We start from the raw sequence: 23,051 nt of genomic DNA, 5'->3' as shown, positions 1-23,051 counted from the left end.
AATTCCAGCCCTCTTTCCCTCAACAGCTTCATGGCATACGTGCTCTGAAAAGCTACCCTGCTCTCAAGCAATGCAGTTCTAAAAGTCAAGGAGGCAGCGCTGGCTAGAACTGAAAGCCTAGCGTAATAGGATGCGGTGACACAAGCTGATCCCAAGACTTCTTCTTTTGGCTTGAAAAGACCTGCAGTACTAGTTGCAGAAGATGGGTGCTGCATCTCAGGTGCTAGAAACCAGGGTGAGAAGTTTAATTAGGCAGGAGACAGTAAGCTGTGTCTCATTCTGAAAGAACACTCACTGTATCAGCCCCTGTCAGCTAATCGTTAAGACGTCGCCCTTTAAAATAAAAGCTGAATAAAACAATTCTAACAAACGATGCTTAACACTGGGGTAGGACACCCGGCCACCTGAAAAGAGGCCAGGTTTTGTTTGAAATGGTCTAAGTTAGGTATGATGGTAATGTGATTTCCCTGCCCCTCCCCGCCTCCCAGTTCTTCAAGGCCTCAAGAGGTGCTGTGCTGGAGAGGTTTCCAAAACCTCTGCTTTGTTTGTTTGTTTTAAAAGAGGTGGGAGGGAATTGACTGCTGGCAGACTGGAAGTGAAAAAAGTTGGCCCACACACGTATGTGGAACACTACATGCCGTGCTTTGGATTCCTGCCATTAGCAATTAGTGGAATAAAGCTGTATAGTACCAACATTGCATTTTAAAACAATCCAATCTTATAATTAGATATAACTTCATTATAATTTTAGTCTTTTTTATTTGAAAAAAAAAGAAAAACGATAGTTTCATTATAACAAGAGGAGAGTTCATTCTTGACTGTTGTTTTACCTGGGAGCGAGGCTACTGTTGGTGCCACAGTGTGGCCAGAAGATTTATTTTTATTTTTAAAAAACATTTTTTATTGATTTTCTTTTCTGATAACAACTATCCAATATCATTACTTAACATTCATTTTCCAATTTCCCCCCTCCCTGTGACTTCCCCCCAACTTCTGGTTTATTACATCAAATGTTGCATTCTGCTGTTTGTACATAATACTAGGTTATCACCTGTTATATTTCTTGTTCTCTGTAAATAAAATTGTAAATGTTTATTTAAATCTTGCAGAGTCCAATTTTTTTTGTTTTTGTTTCTGCAAATAAGTTGTAAAAGTGTGGCCAGAGAGTTTAAATCTCCCTGCTCCTTTTCCCAGTGCCCCAATTTGGATTTCCCCCCAGCTGAATGTAGCAAAAGAAAAGCAGAAAAAAGCATAATGTTTCGTAAGGGAAAGAGGGAGACACGATCATGTGATTCATGTCAGGTCCAATTTAGCCCTAAACTTTATAGGGGAATATAGCGCACAATTCCATGGGTACTTGGACTCTCTTATTTATTCATAAAATTATTTATGAATTTGCATTTTGATCCAAAAGCACACCAGCCAAGCAACACACAATTCAAAAACTGTAATTTAAAGCAATATTAGGAGGAACAGATTAGGAACAAGAAAAATGCACATTTAAAGAGAAAGGGCAGAATTAAAAGCTGCAAAGAACAAGTAAGTTTTAATAGCTTGCCTAAAACTAAAGAAGAAGCCACTCTAACCTTCCTAGGGAGGGAGTTCCACAGCTGGTATATCACTAGCAAAGCCCCTGCCCAATGTTCTCTGCAATCAGCCTCACTTTGGCTGCATTTGCTTGTCATGCTAAGCCATGGCTTGGCACAAAGCCAAGGAGGAGATTGCACCTTCTCAGGCATTTTTAGGCCACTTACTGTGCTATCTTAACCCAGGATTGTGGTTTAAGGTCCCTCTTCCTCAAACATGATTTGTAGCCAAGGATTGCCCCAAGTTTATAGGTTGTGATTAAGAAGATAGCTTAACTATGATCCCTTAGCTGTGGTCCTGGGCTAATCTAAAAACTTGGAGAGGAACATAGTGGGTGTGAGCAACTATTAAGGAGGCAGAACATTCAGGAAATCTACTGGCCCAGAAATGGAAACAAGAACAAATACCAATGCTGGAGGAGTGGAGAATGAAGCTGATGGACTATGCAGAACTTGATAAACTGACTGGGAAGATCAGATATCTACGAGATCAAAAGTTCATCGAGGACTGGGGAAAGTTAGTTGAGTATTGGGAATGTATAAGTGATAATGGAATAACGTTAGTGGCATTTAAAGAAGCTCTGTAATAACATAAGAAATATTGTAAAAAGGGAAAATAGAAGTGGGAGGTAGGCATAAAGGCAATAGCAAAATTTGGAAATGTGTAATTAAAGAAGATATAATTCGGATGATTGGCAGAGAGGCTGAAGGAAGTCAAAAATGGAAAAAATTATAGAAGTTGTAATGTGGTGTGATTTGTATTTTCTTTTGATGGAAAAATAATAAAATATAATTATAAAAAAGAACATTCAGGAAATCATGGCAAGCCATACTCTGGTTTACTGTGACATGAAAACCGGACCTTTGTGGCAGAGCCGCCAAAGCAGATCATAAACTACAAGAAGGTTTTTATGGTAGGAGTCATCCTAGACATAACAGGAGCAGCTATATCTTCCAGGGACGGGAGGTGTTATGTTCAAACCCCAAAAAGGGTATATAAATGAGTGGAGCAAAATAATATCTGGGCAAAATAGATGGGCTATTGCAAAAGAGAATATGTAAATTCAATCCACTTGTAAGTACATTTCTACAACTAATAAAAAGGTGAGATTTATTTTGCAGAAATTCCTCTACCGTCGAATCCATTAATAATATGCAGCAAACCCCACACTATCATTAGCAGTTTAATGGTTATGTATTGTTTTTGTTATTAAAAAGCTACAAATGTACTAAGTTTAGTAAAATCATTTTTTGCCCTTTCCAGATGACCAGTATAGTTAACAATAACAACCAGAAGATAAATAAATACTTTACAACTTACCCCACCTACTCTCTCAAAATGAGATGCGTCTTTTCTGAAGTCAGTCAATGCGCTGTTAAAATACCATGTAAAACTAATGTCCAGCAGTGGATCGTGTTGAACTTGACAGGGCAAGATAACACTTTCCCCTACTGAAACATCCATGTTTGAAGGTGCCAGAGTTATCCGAGTTGGTTCTGTGAAGAACAGGAAAAGTCAGTTTCAGCTGTCTGAATTACTGTTCTACTTTCCTGCATAGTTGTGTTTTTTTAAAGTATAATTTTGTATACAACACACACACAAAACTGAGTCAAAGACTTAAGTACAGTTTCCCTGCCTCAAAGATTTTCCAAACTCCAATCAAGCATCTTTCAGAAATGTTAGAAAACATCTCAAAAGTAGAGAGGAAATCTGATGAAACCGGAAACTGTACAAAATCTGCCTTTGAAACAAGAATGCACTGTGAAAAAATATAGGCATAAACATACTGCAGAATTAAAAACCTAAGAGAGGATTGAGGATTGAGAATGACAACCAGAGGATATGGAATGCACTCTTTTATGTATTATGAAAAAGCATTTCAAATCTCCAGTACTGTCCTTGACACAAACCCAATTTTCCTGCTTTTTTTTTTTTTGGTAATGGAATTGTCATATATATTTTTAAAGCAAAAATTAGTTCCATTTCAAAACTGTAAACCTGTTCCCTCTCTACAAATGCATGGTCAAGTATAGACTAAGATTAAGGCAACAGAGATTTCATATGGCTGTCCATGGAGACTATCAAAAAGTTTCATAGAAAAAGCTGAAACGTCACCATATAAAAAACTCTGAAAGATAGAGCATTCAATATAAACAGTCTAATATATAAAACCATTTTCCTATGAGCTTAGCAAGAGCACTGATTACATATTTCACATGAATTGTGCATGCAGTATTAATTGAAAGTAAACTGAAAATATAAAACTGGAATGTCTGTTTCACAAATTTCTCAGTTCATACAATTTGCTACTGATAGACAATTAGCTATCTAATTACCTGTAACTAATAAGCTAGTTGAACTACTAGCTTTTCCAAACTGGTTCTCTGCCAGGCAAGTATAACTTCCAGCATCTGATTTACTCACATTAGCTATTCGGAGGCCTCCATCTTTTAATAGTGAAATTCTAAAAATAAGAGAGATGGGGGGAAAAGAGTGTAGCTTTGCAAAGAGAAATATGTGTATTCTTTAAATGCTTTAATTGCAACACATACACACACAGCTCCCTAATGTTCTTAAGAGAAAGTGAAATAATACATTCTATTCCAACCTCCTCTGGCTACAGAGTAAGAAAATTATGTGGCAGCTTCATCAACCCTACATTTACAAGCCTTGGAGATGCTGTGCCTATGTGAAGTGAAAACACAGCAAAACAGCAACCCAAAACCTTTAAAATTCTCCAACTACTGTACTGAAAAAGTTATAAAGAGAGGAGCAGTCCAGGTCAGCCTTTCTCAACATGCACTACAACTCCTATTGTAGTGGAATGGCCAGGGGTCAGGGATGATGAGAGTTGAAGTTCAAGAACAGCTGGGGACCCAAGGCTGAGAAAGGCTGGTCTGGATAATAGGAATTTCAGATGATGTATTCTGGACTGTACTAGTGACTGGAGCTTCCTGAACAAACTAAATAAACTCCTGGATTAGTGTTCTTTAGAGCCACCTTCTAGTGCCCTCCAGATCTTGTTGGACAGCAACAAAAGTCATCCTTTCCGAGGGAGAGCGCACTTATACTCAGGTTCTGCTACTGGGCTTCCCACTGGCATCTAGTTAAACACAGTGAGAACAGAGTGCTGGAAGACAAGGACCAGCAAGGCTCTTCTTATGTTCTTATTCCTGACCATTGACCATGCTGGCTGGGCTAATGGGTGCAGAGTCCATCAACTTCTGGGATAATTTACAGAGTCAGAAAAGACCACTATCACAGGATTGTTCCACACAGGAGAGGAAAAAGGCTTTACACACAGCGGCTGTGAGTCGGTAATGGATATTACTATAAAGCTACAGAGGAGAAGGATTTTTATTTTTATTTTTTGGAAGAAGGTAAGACTGTCAAGGGAGGAAGAAGAATCAGAGAAATCAAGGGAGGAAACGAAGGGAAATTAAAACCCACAATTTATGGCATATTCCAGTTTGGAATAATCATAGCATACAATACCTGGATATATAAGTGCACTGGACAAAGCAACTGTGCGGCACTGAACAGGGAGCACCGGGCTCCTTTGTCTTGTTAACTGCAGAATACTTTACAAGCAGCAGTCAGATACATATATTCAAGAAGGGAAAACGTTATGTATAAGGTGTATGATTAATGCACAATCCTCTAAAAGGTGAATGAAATGGTAATGCAAGCCAAAAATATATGACTTCAAAAATCAGTTTAAATTCTGTCCTTTTAGCTCTATCTTGCAGCAACAAAAAACGTTAAAATTAATCACTCCTCTGAGAAAATAATAATTATGTAACCCTTTAGTATAGATGAGTTCAAGCTGGGAGTTGCTTTTAGAAGAGCAATGGCTCAGCTCATTTCCATCTCTGCTTTACAGTGTTTACCCAATGGTGGAACAGAAAGTTCTTGAAAAGAGCTCCAGAATAATAAAGGGAGCTTAAGGGGTTTTGGATTTATTATTTCTAACATTTATATCTTGCTGTTCCTCTAAGGACCTCATGGCAGAGTGCAGAGCTCTCCCCCATCCTAGTTTATCATTCTCGGATAGTGACTGGCCCCAGCTCTCATCCAGCACTCAGCTGCACCATGCAGCTTTGTAAGAAAGCAATAAATTCAGGCTACAAATGGATGCAATAGGAAATCACATACTTCAGCCATGCTGCATGAGTGCCTTCAAAACAGGCAGAGACTGGTTCAGAGTCTTTGCTGGCTTCTTCACTAGACTACTACTGCCTCCTGTTCCCCCTCCAGTGTTTTGAGGCCCTATGCCTCTAAATACCAGTTGCTGGAAATCACATGTAGGGAGAGGGCTGGTAGACTCACATCCTGCTTATGAGCTTCCCATAGGCATCTGGTCGCCCAGTTTGGGAACAGAATGCTAGACTAAAGGATGAAGTGGTAGTGGAGGAAGCCGCAGTAGTGGGGAGTGAATGGGATAAAACCATTAAAAGCACTATATACAGTGGTTCCTCGCTTTTCGAACGTCTCCATTGACAAACATTTCAGTTTTTGAACGCTGTAAATCCGGAAGTAAATGCTTCGGTTTTTGAACTCACCTCAGAAGTTTAACATTCTGTACAGTCATACCTTGGGATAAATATTGCGCTCCGTAGCGACCCGGAAGTAATGGAGTGTGTTACTTCCGGGTTTCGCCGCTCGCGCAGATGGTAAAAATGACGTCCAGCGCATGCGCAGAAGCGACGAAATGCGACCTGCGCACGCACAGATGCGTCTTACGTTCTATTCATGATGCGAACGGGGCTCTGGAATGGATCACGTTCACATCCTGAGGTACCACTGTATTCAGTTTTCTGTATTGAGTTTTCCGTTTTGAGGCTTCCATATTGAGTTTTCGGTTTTCAAATGTTTTGGAACTCGAACGGTCTTCTGGAACGGATTATGTTTGAAAACTGAGGTACCGCTGTATTACACTTTCCAGACTAATGCACAGATTCAACCAAAGCTAGAACCAGTATGAGTCCCACTAGTTCAAAAGGGCTTCCCTGTTCTTCTCCCCCTGCACAGGTCTAGGGGGTTGTGAGAATGCCCAGAACAATAAGTGGTGGAAGAGGGGGAGATTGTATGGCAAGCAGAAACGTTTGCAATGATGGAGTGGTCTCCTTAGTGCTACTTTGAATTCCACCCCAAATTTATATTAAGTATTCTTTTCCTTCCAGATGAATTGATTAAAATTTGGAAAAAAACAGATAAACTTACCTTGGGACTAGATCTACCTCTCATGCTGCTAGTTAGCTATCTGTGCATTAAATCTGTGCCACAAATTTGTCTTTGCTCTCAAGGGCACCTCTGAAAGCTGCTTATGAATGGAACTGAAAAATGACTGATGCATTTCATAAGCACCACAGATTATAGCAGTATGTGGTTGGTTGGTGCTATACAGCCTCAAATTCCATTTTCAGAGGATTCTAGTGGTTCACATCTATCGGCTTTGCCACATCAATGCAAAACAATGTTGACAGCAGCACTGAGTTGGCACAGAAAGAAGACCTGGCATATTACACCAATGCCTATTGTTTAATTAAAATAAACAATGTAGAGTAGTTTGAGGTACTTGGAAGTCAAACACGTATCTGAGTTGATAATGTATGTTTCAACTGCCTATATTTAAGTATCACCCTTTTTGATATACACAAAGCAAATCGATGGCAGAAAGAATGTATTCTAAAAAAGGCCTTTATTAGCAAAGAAACCCGCCACAAGCCAGCTATCTAAGCTGATTTTCAAAGAAGACATTGACATATCTGCTATCAACAACGCTTCCTGCTTGAAAGAGAAGCCAGTCCAATTGTAAATGTTTGATGACTTAAGAGAGAAAATAACCCACATAGTCTAATATGGCACTCATTTAAAAATGACTGGAAATGGCCTAGTTTTTATGCTTCACTTATAAGTGAAAGACATGGATTACAGTATGGTTCTCTCTTTATCAATACTCTACTGAAATGTCTAGTACCTAAAGAGCTCTGCATATTCTTTCAGATATTATATTTCAATTTTAAGCAGCTATAAGTCAACTGTTGGTAGACTTTGAAGGGGGTACAAACACTGATGAAACTGTAATAAATGCTTAACATTTGCAGAAAGTTGAACTGCGGCCTCACTAACTACCAGGATCAAAATGCCTCTCCTCCCCCGTAATAACATGCTTATCAAGTATACAGGCACATCAGCAAACATACATAATCGGAAATCTTTCTCCCTTTCTTTCAGAAGGAACAGATTTTCAATATGAACCTTCCTAAATAATTATACCAGGATGGCTGAAATAAATATGGGACCAAAATATCAATGGTTCCTAAAGATCCTTTATTTAAGCTAAAGTTTATGGATTTGAACATATGCTGTCATGTTAGCTGCAATGGGACGAAACAAAACATGTTTAATCAAATTGTTCCAGTTTAACTGGGATGTGAATGAGGCACCATGAATAATTGCTTATATCTGTTTGATATGTAAGAACTTTTGGGAAGATGGATGAAACAAACTCAGAAGACAGCAGAAATGACTTTTATAATACAGTCATACCTTGGAAGTCGAATGGAATCTGTTCTGGAAGTCCATTCGACTTCCAAAATGTTTGGAAACCAAAAGATGGCTCCTGCAGCCAATCGGAAGCCGCATCAGATGTTTGGCATCCCCAAAAAAGTTAGAAAACTGGAACACTCACTTCTGGGTTTCAATTGTTCAGGAGACGAAACATACGAGTACCAAGGCGTTCAACAACCAAGGTACGACTGTATAAGAAATCAAAGAGTAACATACTGATGCTCAAAAGTAATTGGCTTTTTTGCTATCACCCAACTTTTTTGAACTATTTCACAGACACCAGAGGAATATATTTCAGGAGAAACCTTGCTTTGCATACTAGAATTAAACAGAATACTGAGTACCTTAATAGGAATTTCATCTTGTTATTAGGTGCCTGCAAAGTAATAATGGACTATAAATAGAATCTTGTGAGACAGTTATTGAATATGGCTGTACAATAAGATTATATATGATCCTAAAACTGCCAGTGAAACAGCAACTTCTCTCCCTGTGTAATAGAGATAGAATGGTTTTGCAACATGATAAAAAGTATATGCATCTGTTTTCAAAGCATTTTATCTACTGCGGGGGATATTGTAAGTATACAAGGTCTAGAAACCAAGGCAAGGCATTATATTATATATCAACACGAGAATCTACACAGTCAAAATCCATGGCTCTGACACTGTGGAATTATAGGTCAGAACTATTATCTTTATAAGAGCCCAAGGGACTTGGTGGATCAAACCAGAGGTCCCTTTAGCTAGCACAGCATTCTATTTCCAGCTATGCTACCTAAAGCAACGGTTGTGAAAGCAGAGCAGAGTGAATGGTTCCATTAGAGCATAAGGAGAAGTTTACTGCAAAGCACAAAGGTCCACCAAGTCACTATTTCTGCTACAATAGTGGAAGCTCACAAATAAGACATTAAGGGAACAAATGTGTCCTGATTTAAATTCTAAGTATTTGGTATTCTGAGGCATGCTGCTGCCTCTGACAGCTCTTCTTCTTCTTCATCATCATCATCATCATATCACTTTTACAAAGCCGTAGGATGTTTTACATTTTTGTGTATGTGGCAGGAGTGGAGAAGGGAAGCAGAATGGCTCTCTTGCGCAACCAGTTTCTGTTACGGTAAAACATAGGGTTCCAGAGGCCAGAGGGACTATGCATGAAGTACCATATGTGAACCAAGTCTTTTTAAACTGCTCTTTCCCATAGGAGCCTTTCATGCTCCCTAGGTATCCCATCTTGAATATGGGGGCATCCTCTGTAGTAGCATTTGATGTGACCCTGGGAAACCACCGTTGGAACAGAAAACCTGCAACATTCTTTTTGTATCCATTGATTTCTAGTATGTCAGTTTTGAGACTGTAAAGGTAAAGGGACCCCTGACCATTAGGTCCAGTCATGACCGACTCTAGGGTTGCGGCGCTCATCTCGCTTTACTGGCCGAGGGAGCCGGCGTACAGCTTCTGGGTCATGTGGCCAGCATGACTAAGCCGCTTCTGGTGAACCAGACCAGCGTACGGAAACGCCGTTTACCTTCCCGCCAGAGTGGTACCTATTTATCTACTTGCACTTTGACGTGCTTTCGAACTGCTAGGTTGGCAGAAGCAGGGACCGAGCAACAGGAGCTCACCCCGTCACAGGGATTTGAACCGCCAACCTTCTGATCAGCAAGTCCTAGGCTCTGTGGTTTAACCCACAGCGCCACCCGCATCCCCTGAGACTAGCTCAGTTCATATACAGATACTGAATAGCACAAGAATATGCTTAAAGGCAAGTTTGAATGACTCACTCAAAAAAGAGAGGAAGCACCTCCCATTTTTCTCACCCACTCGATCCGTCTCTCTCCAGTCTGAGAATGAGCCACATGATGCTTTCACCTTAACAGCCTCCCCTAATTCAGATGGTACAGAGAAATGTGACTGGATATTATCTGCATATTGATGGCACTTCACTCCTGGCAACAGCTTTCAGAGGCTTCCTAGAGATGGGGGGACTTCTTCAATGGTTCCAGTACTACCTCCAAGGTTATTTCACGAAAGCAGTTATGGAAGACTAATCTTTGGCATTATAGGACTTGTCCTATTGTGTCCCACAAGGTTCCATCTTGTCCTCCATGCTATTTAGCACCTCCTGCCTTCCCGAGACACTCCAGAAGGATACCATGGTCGACAGTATCAAAAGCTGCCAAGAGACTGACTCTCCCCATCTCTCTCCCAATAAATGCTGTCAACTAGGGCAACCAAGGCAGTTTCAGTGCCATGAAACCAGGCTGGAATGGATCCAAGCAATCAGGTTTCCTCCAAGCATGCCTCAAACCTGAACCTCCACTCCACCTCCTTCAGTACATTGACCCAAAGGTCAGCATAATACTGTAGGAAGAAAGTACAAGGTGGAGCAAGGGGCAGGGATTATGCGCTCTCCAGATTTTAAGAGTGCTTTGCCCTATAAATTAGCTTCCCTGAAGAAACTTCCAGCGTAGCTATATATTAGTAGAAGCTCAAAATATCACTTGAAAAAGTTGATCTCATCTCCACCTCATCTTCCACCAAGGAAGCAGTCTTGTGTGTAGGTAAAGCAAGAAGCTGATAGAAGTGCAAGTACTGTTTTCCTGCATTCTATGAATAAATGTAAAGTTAGGGCAGAGCTAGGGAGCCTTCCTGCTGGGATGGAGATCAGTCCATCACCCAAAACAAGGGGGTTTACACAGCCCTTCAGATCATCCACTTCAAAGAAGCGAAAGAATTAGAGTACTTCCATCAAAATGTACACAGTTTTATTCTGCTTTGAACACACTTCACTTTTAATTAAGTAGCTAATCCTGGGTTAATCTAATACATTCATTTCATAAGCCACTGCAAGATTTAGGTCAGAAATTCAGCTGCTGTATTTTTAAGAAACAACTTCCCTCTGGGTTTCTTTCCTAGCCAAAGCAATGATGCAAGCTCAAGCAGGGGCATACGGCTAGACAAACAACACTTCATAAAAATAACTGTGTTTTGACAATGGAATGTTAAAAACAAATGTGTCTCTGGAAAAGGGTCAATTCAGTGGCTTTCAACTTGCTGAATAGCTTCTGCATATTTTACCTTCTTCCTCATTTCTTGATAGATGCAATTGAATTGGACACTTCCAGTGTATAATAAGCTGCAGTTCGCTTACCAGCATGTAAGTCCCACTGGACTCTAAAGGGATTACTTCTGAGTAAACTTGTAGAGGATTGTGCTGCTGTTGAAGCCCTGGGGCTGTATCTAAGTGATTGCACTTTTACTTGAACAACAAGTAACAATATTTGTTCCACCCCAGCTCCCAGCCCACACATGCCAAAATCTGCCCTGGGAGTGGTGCAGGGGCTTCCAGAGAAGAGCTGAATACTGTTACATTAGCAAAATTTGTTCTACTCGTGTGATGACTTAGTTGGATAGCTCATGGATAAGAAGTCCTATGCAGCAATTAATCACAGGTAGGTTTCCTTATGATCAGAGTATTACAAATTCTTCCTAAAAGACCAAATATAGTATAAGGGCTATGGTCACAGAAATTTGTAGATGGCTTTATAAAAGCTGTGTTGGTCTCTGGTTTCATCTTTCAGTTCCTGGTCTAAATTGCTCTCTCTACAGAAAATAAAACAATTTTTATTTATTTATTTTTTAAAAAGCCACACAATGTATGACCATAATGGCTAGGGAAGGATTCCAGTGAAGTGTTTTATGAATACCTTTTTCCTGGTGCACTGCAAGAGGCAAGTCAGCATAGAAATGTCTGAGATAAAATAAATAAATAAAAAGAATAAACCATTCCCCCTACATTAGGATACTCGTACCAAAGACAAAAGACATGGATGCAGTAAAAACAACATTACTTCTGCATTTCCTTATTGCTTTTGCCTTTCCAGAGTAAAACCATTTGGTTGCTAGTCATAATGAAGGACATGTCAACGCTTGTCAAAGAGAATAAGGGAACATAAGAATAATCGGTAGTTTTCTGCACAGATAACTCTACTCGAAACAAATAACCTAACTTGCAACTGTGAATGCTGATGCTATGCGAATCTTTTCATGAGAAATTACCTTAATTGGCTGAAATAACTCTTGTGGTATATTTCAAAATCATTTCTCATGCTCTCCATTCATAGTGCATAGTACCACGACTGACAATTATTTATACTGGATTCCCCCCCCCCCCCCACTTATCTAAATCCTTTCAGTAATCTGGCACATTTAGAACAATTGTTATGTCCCATCTTTCCTTCAACAATCCCAATGAAACACTTCTGGATAACAACAAACTTGTCAGTTTGGTTCCAAACAGAACACTCTAGTCGCTCCACAATGTTGGTTCAACCATACCATATGCTAATGGTAATATGTCAACATAAGCTCCTTGCTGCCTTAAATGCACTGCTTTTCATTTGTTCCTAGTAATGGAAGCTATAGTTAGGTAAATATTAAGCTTCTGATAATGCTTTTTCTGTACCTAGAGATTCCCATACAATTAGTCTTCCTCAGACTAAATCAGTCTTGAGTTCTTCCTACTCACAGTTCATAGGGATGCCTTTGCAATTTTTTTTGAATCTTCACCTGCCATCCCTTAGTCTCTTTATATCACTGAGCTAGGATGATCGGGACAGTGTGCAGCATTCAAGGTCTAAGGGCATTAAAATCAATTTATGTAACAACAGAACGAGATTTCTAGTATTATTTTCTATCTCGTTCTTCATTTCTCAGTTCACTTTGTTTTGACTGCTGCTGCTGCAGAATGAGCACATATCTCCATTGAACTCTCCACAAGTGATGCTCCAGTCTAAGCTGTTACAGGTTAATTTATTACAACCTAGTCCTGTACATGAGTAGTTCAATTTTTCCCTTCCAACACACATTTCCTTGCATTTGTCAGCATTGATTCTGAACTGTCAAGGTGCTGCTAGGCTGCCTGGCTTTATTAGCTCCCTTGGCACCACTTTGACTCTCCAGAATAATTTGTATCGTCTGCTGATTTGCTATGGCGTTGCAACTTCTTCACAATGCATTTTATTTAGAAAACAACAGGAGACGACCCATTGTTAAGCACCAGTCATTTCTTAACACGAATCTCTACCATGTATTCTTCCTTTTATGTGCATGCCTCACTTTTCAAATATTGCTTATGATGACACTATGGCACAAATCAAATCTCCAGAGACAATGACAACGTCTCATCAGTTTTGTGCTAAAGGCCAATTTGTGCTAAAACGCCCAACTGCTGGAAAAGGGCGTGAGTTTGTATGAAATGATATTACGCCTGCAGGATTACCTGAGCACGTCACCTTTTTCTCAACATATAGCTTCTACTGTATTTCCCCCCTCTAATTTCCACAATCAGCTGTGCACTCTCTCCCTCTCACACACAGTGCATGGAACAAAACTTTACAAACTTCAGGGAAGTTATATTCTGTCACCTAGACAGTATCTTGGTGACATAATTTAGTTTTTGGGGATATATAGATATTCATGATGTTGCATTTTCAGTATTGATATTGTTCTAGTGGTGTTGACAGTTATCCCTAACTTTCCTCATGTTCAGATCTATCCAATTTAGTTGAGACAAAAAAAAGGTATCTAAATGCATCAAGTCTTGCACAAGATAGATGGAAACATAGTGTTGGTCAGCACTGAACTGAAAATTTCAATGGGATGTGCATCCTTATTTGCATTAGAAGCTGTATTCCCAACTAGATCAAGGCATCATGCATTTGCTGGCCTAGTGCTGTGCTGAACCACACTGAGTTGTGTGTTTTTTAAAAGAACTTCTCTTCCTGTGGAAGTATTTCCCCATATTTGGGGGGATGTTTAAAAAAAGGAGGAAGGGGGCAAGATTTGTGTACTTGCCTTAGGAACTGAATGAGGCAGCTGAGGACTCTTCAGTTTTGCTTCAAGCATTGCAACAACCACCACCCATTGCTCTTTGCTGATAAAATTCCAACCTGGCAAGGCTTCCTGGAGCAATGCTGTCAAGTTGTTAAACCTCATTTGATGCTACCATTTCCTACCTAGTGACCCCCTTTCTTCAAATTCAGCTGAAAATGTCCTTCATCTGAGAAGCCTTTGTCTTAATTCCCTAGGTCTCACGCTCAAGTGAAACAAAGCCCAGGTACATGTTCTGCATTTGCTCACATCCATTCCCCGCCTTTCCTATTGCTTACTTTCCACTATTCTTTCTCCTGCGCATGACTAACTGAATTTAGATTATAAGCTTCCTGGGGCATAAAGTATTTTTGTTTTTGTTTGCTTAGGAACATACTTCAATTTCACTTTACTGGTCAGGTATACAGCCTAACCACCACTGCAAACTCACAAAAGTATGTTTACTCAGGAAAAAAATCAGTCAGACTTCTTCCTTAGTAGAGTGCGTAGGATTCCACCTCCAGCCTTCGTATTATAAGCAGAAGTTATTTAGCTATTAAGGCTTTTGCTCCTTTTTTGTAACCCTGGTATCTTCAGTTCCTATCTTTTAAAATTCCTTGCTGTTGCAATCTATGTGTGTTTGTGTGTTGTGTTTATATATTACATTACAACAAGCACACACCCTATCTCATGCATTTTGCGAGGCAGGCTGTTGTGTGTATGAAAGACCACTTCACAAGAAATCGCTCTCTGAAGTGTTGCAACACTTCTGTAGCTACTGTTCTTAACCATAAAACAGAAAAAGACCAAATGTATGTGCAGTGTATCTACTGGGGAACTGGGGAGACAGGGTGTTGTTTCAGTGGCCTTGAATGTTACTCTGGTGGATCCAAAAAGGGGGAAAAGAGAAGCTCAATTACTTTTACAAAAGCTGTGTTTGCATGTTTATTACCTCGTTTAGATTAGTGCATATTATTATTATTATTATTATTATTCAGGATAGGGACTAAGAATAATAGTTTAAATTGTAGTATGGAAGCACTCATGATTCACATAATACCTTTCATTTTCTTGGAGCAGCTCACCTCCCTTTTTCCAAGTAGTCGTCGCTTTAGGGGAAGATTTCGGCTTGCAGTCAAAATGAGCTGTGCTGCCAATTAAAAGCTGAATCAGCTTCTTCATTGGGCTTTTAGAGAAGTCAGGAGCAGAGGCTAGCAGCGGAAAAAAGAATATTAACTATGAAACACAACTTTCTCTGCCATGGCCCCAGTGGATCCCGTGAGTTAAAATAGGCCCGTTTTTCATTTAACCACCGAAGAATCTGAATTACCATTGCACATTATCACACATTAAATTGTCATTGAATTCAGCTGGAATTAAACACATACTTCATTTTCATTTCATTGAACATGAGAAGAGTCCTGCTGGATCGCACCAAAAGTCTATCTAGTCCAGAATTCCATTTTGCACAACAGTCAACCAGATGCCTGCAGGAAGCTCACAAGCAGGGTACATCTTTCTTCCGCCAGTTTCTCCCAGCGACTGCTATCCAGAGAAACTGGCTTTTCTGAATATAATTTGATTTCAGAAACTGCATAAGGACACAACTTTTAGCATGTCAGGTTGTGGATTACAATGGGATAATGCTGATGACTGCTTCATTTTACCAGTCTGGTGGCGGCGAAGAAACACATACTATAGTGCTGTTACTAGTAAGACTGGGAAGGGCCCCAAAACAATTGGTCTAGGCTTCAGGTGGAGTTCAAAATGATTGTTTCTTCCAAAATAATATCAGAGTTCTTCATGGCTAATCAGCAGGTGACAGCGTTGCTTTGATTACACCAGGAACATGAGGAAGACTTAACATTAACAATTTTGGGAAGTGCTATGGCAATGGACTGAAGGCAAAAGCACTTCCTTGTTCATTTCAGCAGAAGATTTTGGCAGGAGGCTTTCAAGCACATTTAGGGCTTGGTTTGCGAGTTCTTTGCCAGCCAACCATTTTGGAAAATATGGAACCTCTTCAGCCAAGGTGCTAATGAAGGAACACAAAATGGAAGCAGAACAGGTCTCCTTGGAATACACAGCTTAGGATAACTTCAAAGAGCAGAAGGGCAATCTTAAAATGATGCCATGTGAGCTGACCTTTAGTTTGATTTTGGGCTCATATTTAAGTGATTTTTTTTATTTTTTTTGCAAATTTATCGAGTGCTGCAATATCAGAGAACTGCTTTTGGCACACACAAAAACTCTCAAACTAATAACCTTGCAATCAACCTCAAACCATTAGCAGGCTCCTCTTGGCTTCCTCATGCTCTTCAGTACAAATAGAGCAGGTTATATTACAAGTGACAAATGGAGTGAGACAACTGGCCAAATATAGCCCGTGTGTGGTTCCAACTACACAGTTCTGCTAGCATAACAATTCTGGGCTGTGCAGTGGAACTTCCCTGCCATTCTCTCTCCCAGGATGGCCCCTAAATCTGTTGTGGGTGAGATTTAGGGGTTGCACAGGGAAAGGAGAGGATTGAGAACTTGCACTGGCTGGATACGACCCCATGTGCTGTATATAGCTGTGAGGATAGTTTGATGTGACTTTTGTGAATTGTAACAATGAACAGGTGCTGGTAACTATTTAGAAATGCTTAAAAGGAAACTGCTCGAGGTGGTCGTCAAGGCTTCTCTAAACTGCCTTATCAGTGAAAAAGGGTGCTTGTTATTAGAATTCTGTGGAAGCGCCGAGAGTCAAGCATTCAGCCTTGATGAGTGTTTGCCATTTGTTTTCAAAAGCAAGTTGGCATAACCTCAGTAACTGGCCCCTGTCTCCATAATCAAGGAAGGGGTCACAGGAACCCATCTTATTGCTTTTTAAATGACATTGCTCTCCCAGGAATACCAGGGCCGTGATGCAGAAGGTCAGCACACCTGAGTAATGTGCTGAACCGAAGTTGCTTCCAGATCGTGTGATTAGTTTTAATCTCTGGGACTGCATCCAAGCCTTTGTCTCTGCTCTCCCCCTAATTAATAATTTATCTTGGTGTCCTCGTTTTAAAGCAGTGAATGATTGGGCTGTAAAACACACCAGGCTTCATCTTCCACCCCCGCACCCATCTAATACATCCTCTAGATGCAGGTGAGTAAAGTATTGCAGCACCACAATTAGAAGTTGCTTTGCTGCGATGAGAAAACAACAACACCCCAAGTTTTGCCACTTGTTTTTTTCTTAAGGCAAGCATTCTGACAACTACATGGCATGGAAATACATATTTAGTAACAGTGGCACAATGGATTGGTGCATCTGGCTGTTAATCAGAAGGCTGGTGGTTCGAGCCCACCCAGGGATGACTGTGGGCAGGTTTCCTGCATTGCAGGGGGTTGGACTAGATGACCCTCAGGGTCCCTTCCAACCCAACGATTCTATGAAAGAGATAGGAAATTTTAGACCTACCTACAACTCTGAGATCTGCGCTGGAATATATTGTCCCGTGTTTGTTTTCTGCAATACACTGGTAAATGCCAGAATCTGTCAAGTTGAGGTTTGTTATGATCAAAGCCCCATTTTCGATTTGTATTCTTCCCTGGACAGCAAAAGCAAAAGTTAGAAATGTATATGCCTTTAAATGACTGGTAAAACAGACACGGGAAGCTATTTTGACTGCACAACTATACCCCATGCTTTTATCAAATCTCATTTGAAGAGTTTAAACGTAGCTTAACTGATGCTTGAGTCAACTGTGAAGTTTCTGGCATGCTCTGACCAAAGAGAGTAGCACAACAATAATAACAGTAATAATGGCCTTTATGAGCTACAAGGCTTTATGTGCTATCCAGCAGATATAAGCCTCAAACTGGAACACCAGCTTTGAAAATCCTCTTTTGAATTCTGAGAAAATTGAGTTGGATTTGATTGTCAATGTGCCCTATTCCTAACAATCCTGGGGATCAACTGACTTTAATTTTGCTGCTTACAAGCATGCCTACTTCTATAAAACGGTTTTGCAGCCTGGCATGGGGTGGGGGTTCAATTCTGCTCCTTCGGAATGTCAAGTCATATTACAACTCCAGAGACTGGGTGTAGTGTTTTGAGAAAGAAACAGAGGTCTTGTTCACCTTGAACAGGGTATATATACATGAAGCACGAATTCAGACGGTAGATGGAAGTTTATATCATTGCTTATTGAATAGGCAAATAATAATGTTATATGCTATCACATTCAGAAATCAGTTTATCACAATTTATGCACACTTGGATAAAAAGAAAGAAACCTAAGAACTTATAATTTATCTTTAGAGGCACTTAGAGAACATCAATCAGCCTTGACTGTAATAGCACGGGTTTTTTGCCTGATCATCTGGGCAGCAGGACTCAGCCCCCTTGGCCAGTATCATATTTCCACCATCACTTTTGTGGTCCATGATTCTCACTTAGGAATGATTTTTTTAAGCCACGGAGGGATTCATTTTGCAGTTGTGAGAAAGAAAGAATACTAACATGACTAGAAGAGAAATTAGTAATAGAGCTTTACAAACCACACTAAAATCCTTACAAATCACTCCCCAATGAAGAAGAATACAATACAATGTGATAGAAGAAGATATGACTAAAGAGACTTTTGAAGTCTGGCAATCCCATCAGCAGATGTAAACATCCTCCAATGCCTAGGCGAATAAAAACAGTATTTGCCTTGCATAAAGATATAACAGAGATGGTGTTAGGTAAGCTCCCCTGGGGAGTAAGTTTCAAAGACAGGATCCCACCATAGAAAAGGCCCTCTCCTGTATCACTCCCTGCCTCACCTTCAAAGGTGCATAGAGGTGAGAAATAATTATAACCAATGCTTTCGACTCTGATCCTTTCAGCTACTGCTGGCAAAATAAAGTTAGGAGTCTTATTTCTCAGATCATCCAGTCTGTGAACAAAGGCACGAAGAAACTGCTCATCATATTGGGGAACTTTACACTTTAGCCCACTTAATTTATCTGCAATTATTAGGTTTCTAAAATCCATAATCTCAAACTCATTAACTTTCTCAGGGAACTTTTTTTTATTTGCCAGTTCAATTTTGTAATCAATAAATCACTGATTTGCCCATAATCAATAATTATTGATTTGTAATCAATAAAATGCCCATTTCATTTAAGAATATTGCTTTCCATGTTTTCATAGGCTGGGGAGATCCAGGATTATCTTCAAATTCAGAGTCTATAGACTATAGAGTCCCCTCCTCCTACATCCTTTTGCAGACCTAATATAAGTCTGTGTACAGTCCCCCCCCCCCCAATCACCTCCTATTAAGTTACTGATGTTCATGTATAGGTAAAGGTAAAGGACGCCTGGACGGTTAAGTCCAGTCAAAGGGGACTATGGGGTGCGGCGCTCATCTTGCTTTTCAGGCCGAGGGAGGCGGCGTTTGTCCACAGACAGCTTTCGGGGTTATGTGGCCAGCATGATTGAACTGCTTCTGACACAAAGGGACACTGTGACGAGTGCCAGAGCGCACGGAAATGCCGTTTACTTTCCCGCCACAGTGGTACCTATTTATCTACTTGCACTGGTGTCCTTTTGAACTGCTACGTTGGCAGAAGCTGGCACAGAGCAATGGGAGCTCACCACCATCATGGGGATTCGAACCGCCCACCTTCCGATAGGCAAGCCCAAGAGGCTCAGTGGTTTAGACCACAGCGCCACCCGCATCCTCCATACATGTATATAGAATCTTGAACTAGCACTAGATACAACCCTAGGCTCAGATTCAGCGTTCTCTGACTGCCAGCGGGAGGGTTGTTGTGCTAACAGAAGGGCAAGAATAATGGGGGCACAATATGAAATCCTGCACAACAGCTATGCACGCAGAAAGCTTGTTGTGCAACAGATTGCACAATAGGAAGTATCAGAATTAAAGCGAAACCAAGCAAATTGTTGTGCAACCAGCCATGAGTACCATTCCACTAGCGCAAAAAATTCTGCTAGTGCTAAGGGACTTTAACTTAGCGCTACACTGAATTCCTCTCTTAGTTATTTATCACCCTACTACTCAGTTAGTTATCACTGTACTTGGTCTACTAGGAATCTTGTCCAACTGAACAACAGTTGCCTGACAAATGCTGATCCTGAAACCAGCAACTAGAAATGTGCAAAAGTGATATACAGTGGTACCTCAGTTTACAATCTTAATCCGTTCTGAAAGTCCGTTCTTAAACCGAAACCGTTCCTAAACCAAGGTGTGCTTTCCCTAATGAGGCCTCCCGCCGCCGGTGCCCTTCCACCGTTCAGATTCCATTCTTAGACCGAGGTAAAGTTTGCTAACCGGAACACTACTTCCGGTTTTGCAGAGTTTGTATACCGAATAGTTTGTAAACAGGGCTGTTCTTAAACCAAGGTACCACTGTAGTATACTTCGAATAAAGTTGATATTCTCAGTCTCACATACGTAGATGATACTAAAAGTGAGACAACAAACATCTGTTAGACTGTAATTTTCATAGTAACTGCCTGCCAATAAATTTTGTACCGTTCTGCCCTCCCCTGCCTTCCCCATCTACTGCTTTTGTCTATTCAGCAAGGGGAAGGGGAAGCTGACTGAGTTGGCAAAATGACACTTCTCAATAGATTTGATTTCTTGTGCTTTTATGTGCAACCTTTCCATTTGATTTGCATAAGTGAGCAACATAAACAGTGCAGAAATGATTATATATGAGGGAAGCCAGAAGACAATCTCTCACCCTGCAATGTGATACAGGATGAAAATAACTACCATTAAGCCTGGAGGCACCCTTCTTTGTAGGATAGATAACCTGGCTAACTGCTCATGTAAATGTAAGAACCATGAGTTGTATACAATGCTAGTCCTACACAGGATAGACCCGCTGAAATTAATAGACATGACTGACAGGCTCATTAATTTTAATGGATCTGCTCTGAGTTGTTTATTTATCGCATTTATAAACAGACTCGGATTAGCATTACATACAGTACAACCCAAGCAATTCAACAGTAATTTTAAGAATAGGCAGAAATGATGGGCGCACAACCTTCATGTGCCAACACCACCATGTACATTGGCAATGCAGCTTAGCCCATGTGCCAAAGAATAAATCCTCTTAAGCATAATTTGCTATTGGTAAACAATTAACTGCAGAAGCTATTTGAGGCATAACATTATCCTTTGTCAGCTTGTTTTGAGTTACTTGTGCAGAGTCCATGGTCTACATATATGCAAGAATGCCTACCCCACCCCCTGCCCAAAGAAAGAACAGCCACCATTACCTCCAATGCCAGAGGCTCTCCATTTCTCAGCCACCTGTAGGATGGCTTGGGTTTGCCACTTGCTCTGCATTCCCAGTATAAGTTGTCCTCCACCGCAGCTTCAAAATCCTTTATGAGTTGAACCCAGTGAGGCTTTGCTTTAAAGGAAAGCAAAAGGATAAGAAAGCCTTAATAAAGAGGGGTATTGTTCTTCAAGAAGGTGATAACAGAAGCATGTTAGGAAAGCAGCTGACCAACAGTAAATGCAGGGAATGTTCTGAACCAAAAAAAATAGTTCCTTCAATGATACATTAATGTCACATTGTGTTTTTACTTAGGCCTGTTAACACGGCTAACGTTACGGCGGCAGGTGCTGATTTCGATGCCATGCCTCACTGGTGCATAAGCAGCCAGGAGGAAAGTTTCCATATAAAGGAGAGTATGCAGCCATGAAATTTCCTCACCCAGCAAAATAGTTCCTTGCATCTTTGATTTATTGAGCCTTTTAAGTCATTTTTTTTAAGACGCCAACTATTTGTCCTACACCCAAAGAACTGTTATGTAAAAGTGAGATGAGCATGCTGATGCTTTTGTTCCACTACATAATATGGGGTTACTATGGCAGGCTTCATGCCCACATAAGGTAGTCACAATACAATGCACACCCAGGAACAGCTAACAGAAGCAGCACTGATAGGCAATACCACAGTGTGCCTGGAAATAAGGATGTTGCGGAACAGTAATACGCCTACATCTCCCAGGCACAGAAGGCATTAATCAAAGCACGGTGGTAGTCAAATGAGCTCATGATATAACACAATCCAGTGCACTCTTACAGTGTATAACTAGGCCATTGGAAAAGAGACTACTGTGCTTCTCATTGTACAAGAAGGCCCAACATAGAAAACTAGAGGCTTCTCAGGAGAAGGATACAAGCCTTACTGTGGAACTCATGCATACACGTTCACAACTCCTGCAAGAAGAATGAAAACTATAATAGCAAACCCAGGGGAGGGTAACACTGTGACTTGTCCAGTAGCTCAGTGGGAAAGGAGAGTGAAGCAGTCAACATGAACCATGGGTTTGAGTCCCAACTTAGATAAATGCACAGATGAAGGCAATGTCTACATCATGGGAAGTGGTTGACAGCAGCAATAACTTTAAAGGCAGGCGCGGGGGGAGGCAGATGAAGCAGAACCCCTGCTCCAGAAATCCAGGTTTAGAGTGTGGGGGGAATATGTATCCGGCCTGTTATCGTGTGGCAAAGGGTACCATTGTGGGTGAGTGGTTCCTAGGTGTCAGGAAGAGATCTATCTGCCCACAAAGATGTACTGTGATAGCTATCCACAATGACTGGCACGTGGAGCTGTAACTCTACAACAGTAACTGCTTATCCTGTTCATGGGCCAAGAAGCCTTGTAGCCTCACCACTCATCCCTGTATGTATTTTATTTATATTGCGATTTTCATTGTACCTTTCTAATGTGTATAGCTGCTCAAGGTACCTTGCAATGGTTAACATTAACATTCCATAATAAAAACCGTATCAGTGTGTATAGAGACAGATCTATCTTCCCCATTTGAAATTTATACCTCTGGTGCTATAGCAATAATTGGCTACATGCTCAGTCCTATTCCCTTTGTGTTTCAACCTTGGGGTGAATTATCTGGGGTTCTCCAATGATTCTGGTGGGAATGTTCAAAGCTATACCGGTTATTCTGCAGGTTTAAGATTATATGTATGTTGAGAAAAGGATCCTAAATGAACATGG

The 23,051-nt window shown here is 40.6% G+C and overlaps 1 protein-coding gene across 1 annotated transcript in view; it reads right to left on the bottom strand.

The window, feature by feature from the left end:
- CNTN3 (contactin 3) overlaps positions 1-23,051 on the bottom strand; it is a 183,281-nt gene that overhangs the window by 22,767 nt on the left and 137,463 nt on the right. The window contains exons 7-11 of the mRNA XM_083723483.1: positions 21,301-21,437; positions 17,482-17,611; positions 15,094-15,244; positions 3,924-4,051; positions 2,908-3,083 (exon numbers count right to left, since the gene is read on the bottom strand). Coding sequence (XP_083579609.1) covers positions 2,908-3,083; positions 3,924-4,051; positions 15,094-15,244; positions 17,482-17,611; positions 21,301-21,437 — 722 coding nt within the window. The remainder of the gene's footprint in view (positions 1-2,907; positions 3,084-3,923; positions 4,052-15,093; positions 15,245-17,481; positions 17,612-21,300; positions 21,438-23,051) is intronic.

This window comes from Podarcis gaigeae, assembly GCF_964106915.1.
Source record: "Podarcis gaigeae genome assembly, chromosome: 2".
In the NCBI taxonomy this organism is placed as follows: domain Eukaryota; kingdom Metazoa; phylum Chordata; class Lepidosauria; order Squamata; family Lacertidae; genus Podarcis; species Podarcis gaigeae.
This window is presented reverse-complemented; position numbering and strand designations above follow the sequence as displayed.